The following is a 971-nucleotide window of genomic DNA, read 5'->3' as shown; positions in this document are numbered from 1 at the left end:
GGAATGCAGAGTCTTCTTTTATTGTCAGATTAACATTACTGTAAATAATGTAAAAGAATGGCAAGAATATCATGTTAGATGAAAATATCTGAAAAGTCTCAGCGAAAGCCCTCAGTTTTAAATGGTAAGCTATTCCACAGCTAGTTCACAGCTAAGTGCATCTTCCAGGAAGATGCACTGTCAGGAAACCAATTCCAAAATGCCCACGTCTTCTTTCTTATACTTACATCACTCTGCAGCGATGCTGCATGGACTGAATGAGCAATATGAATATCACCATCCAGGCCATATGAGCCAACCATCTGTCCTTTCATTTTCTGAAATGCCTCCTTATACCTGTGCTAAAAAGGGAATGAGAATAGAAATGTGAATAGGGATGAAGAGAAGTAAGCATTAGTTATATTGTTAAAACCTGAATAAAAAGGCTTTCATATTACAGAGAGAGAGCTAGGGACAATAAATTCTGGCTCTCTTCAGTATTATAATAAATCTGAATGAAGTTTTAGTGGATGCTAGGAAGACCACCTGTGCAAACATTTTAATATTTTATCTTATTTAGAGAAAAACACAAAAACATTACAAAAATGTCCACTTACAAATAGCTTGGGTTAGTTACCTGCTATTACATATGTGGTGGAAGACATGAACCTGGTGCAATTGCTCAGAATCAGCCTCTGAGAAGCCTCTCTCCATCAGCTCTAGCAAAGTCACAACGGTCTCCTACATTTTAAATTAACCTCTATATCTCTACAACCTCTAAAAGATACCCAAGACAAGCCTGGAAGGGTAGAAGCTCCTGAATGAATGAACTCTCTCTTCCAAAGCTCGCCCAGCTAAGAGTGGCTGACAGCTCCTGAACAATCCCTGTGATTATCCAGTCACTACAGCAGGTAAATTGGTCAGCTTTGCTACTGGATGTTTGCTTTCACAAACCTTCCTTTTTTTAGTTACCAACACCACTTCATTGCTGC

General features: G+C 38.7%; 1 protein-coding gene across 1 annotated transcript in view; it reads right to left on the bottom strand.

Annotated features, from left to right (window-relative positions):
• The window catches only part of NRAP (nebulin-related anchoring protein), a 52,067-nt gene that overhangs the window by 15,570 nt on the left and 35,526 nt on the right, over positions 1-971 (bottom strand). Inside the window, exon 29 of the mRNA XM_010140270.1 lies at positions 228-341. Coding sequence (XP_010138572.1) covers positions 228-341 — 114 coding nt within the window. The remainder of the gene's footprint in view (positions 1-227; positions 342-971) is intronic.

Source organism: Buceros rhinoceros, unplaced genomic scaffold, assembly GCF_000710305.1.
Source record: "Buceros rhinoceros silvestris isolate BGI_N320 unplaced genomic scaffold, ASM71030v1 scaffold4410, whole genome shotgun sequence".
Classification (NCBI taxonomy): domain Eukaryota; kingdom Metazoa; phylum Chordata; class Aves; order Bucerotiformes; family Bucerotidae; genus Buceros; species Buceros rhinoceros.
This window is presented reverse-complemented; position numbering and strand designations above follow the sequence as displayed.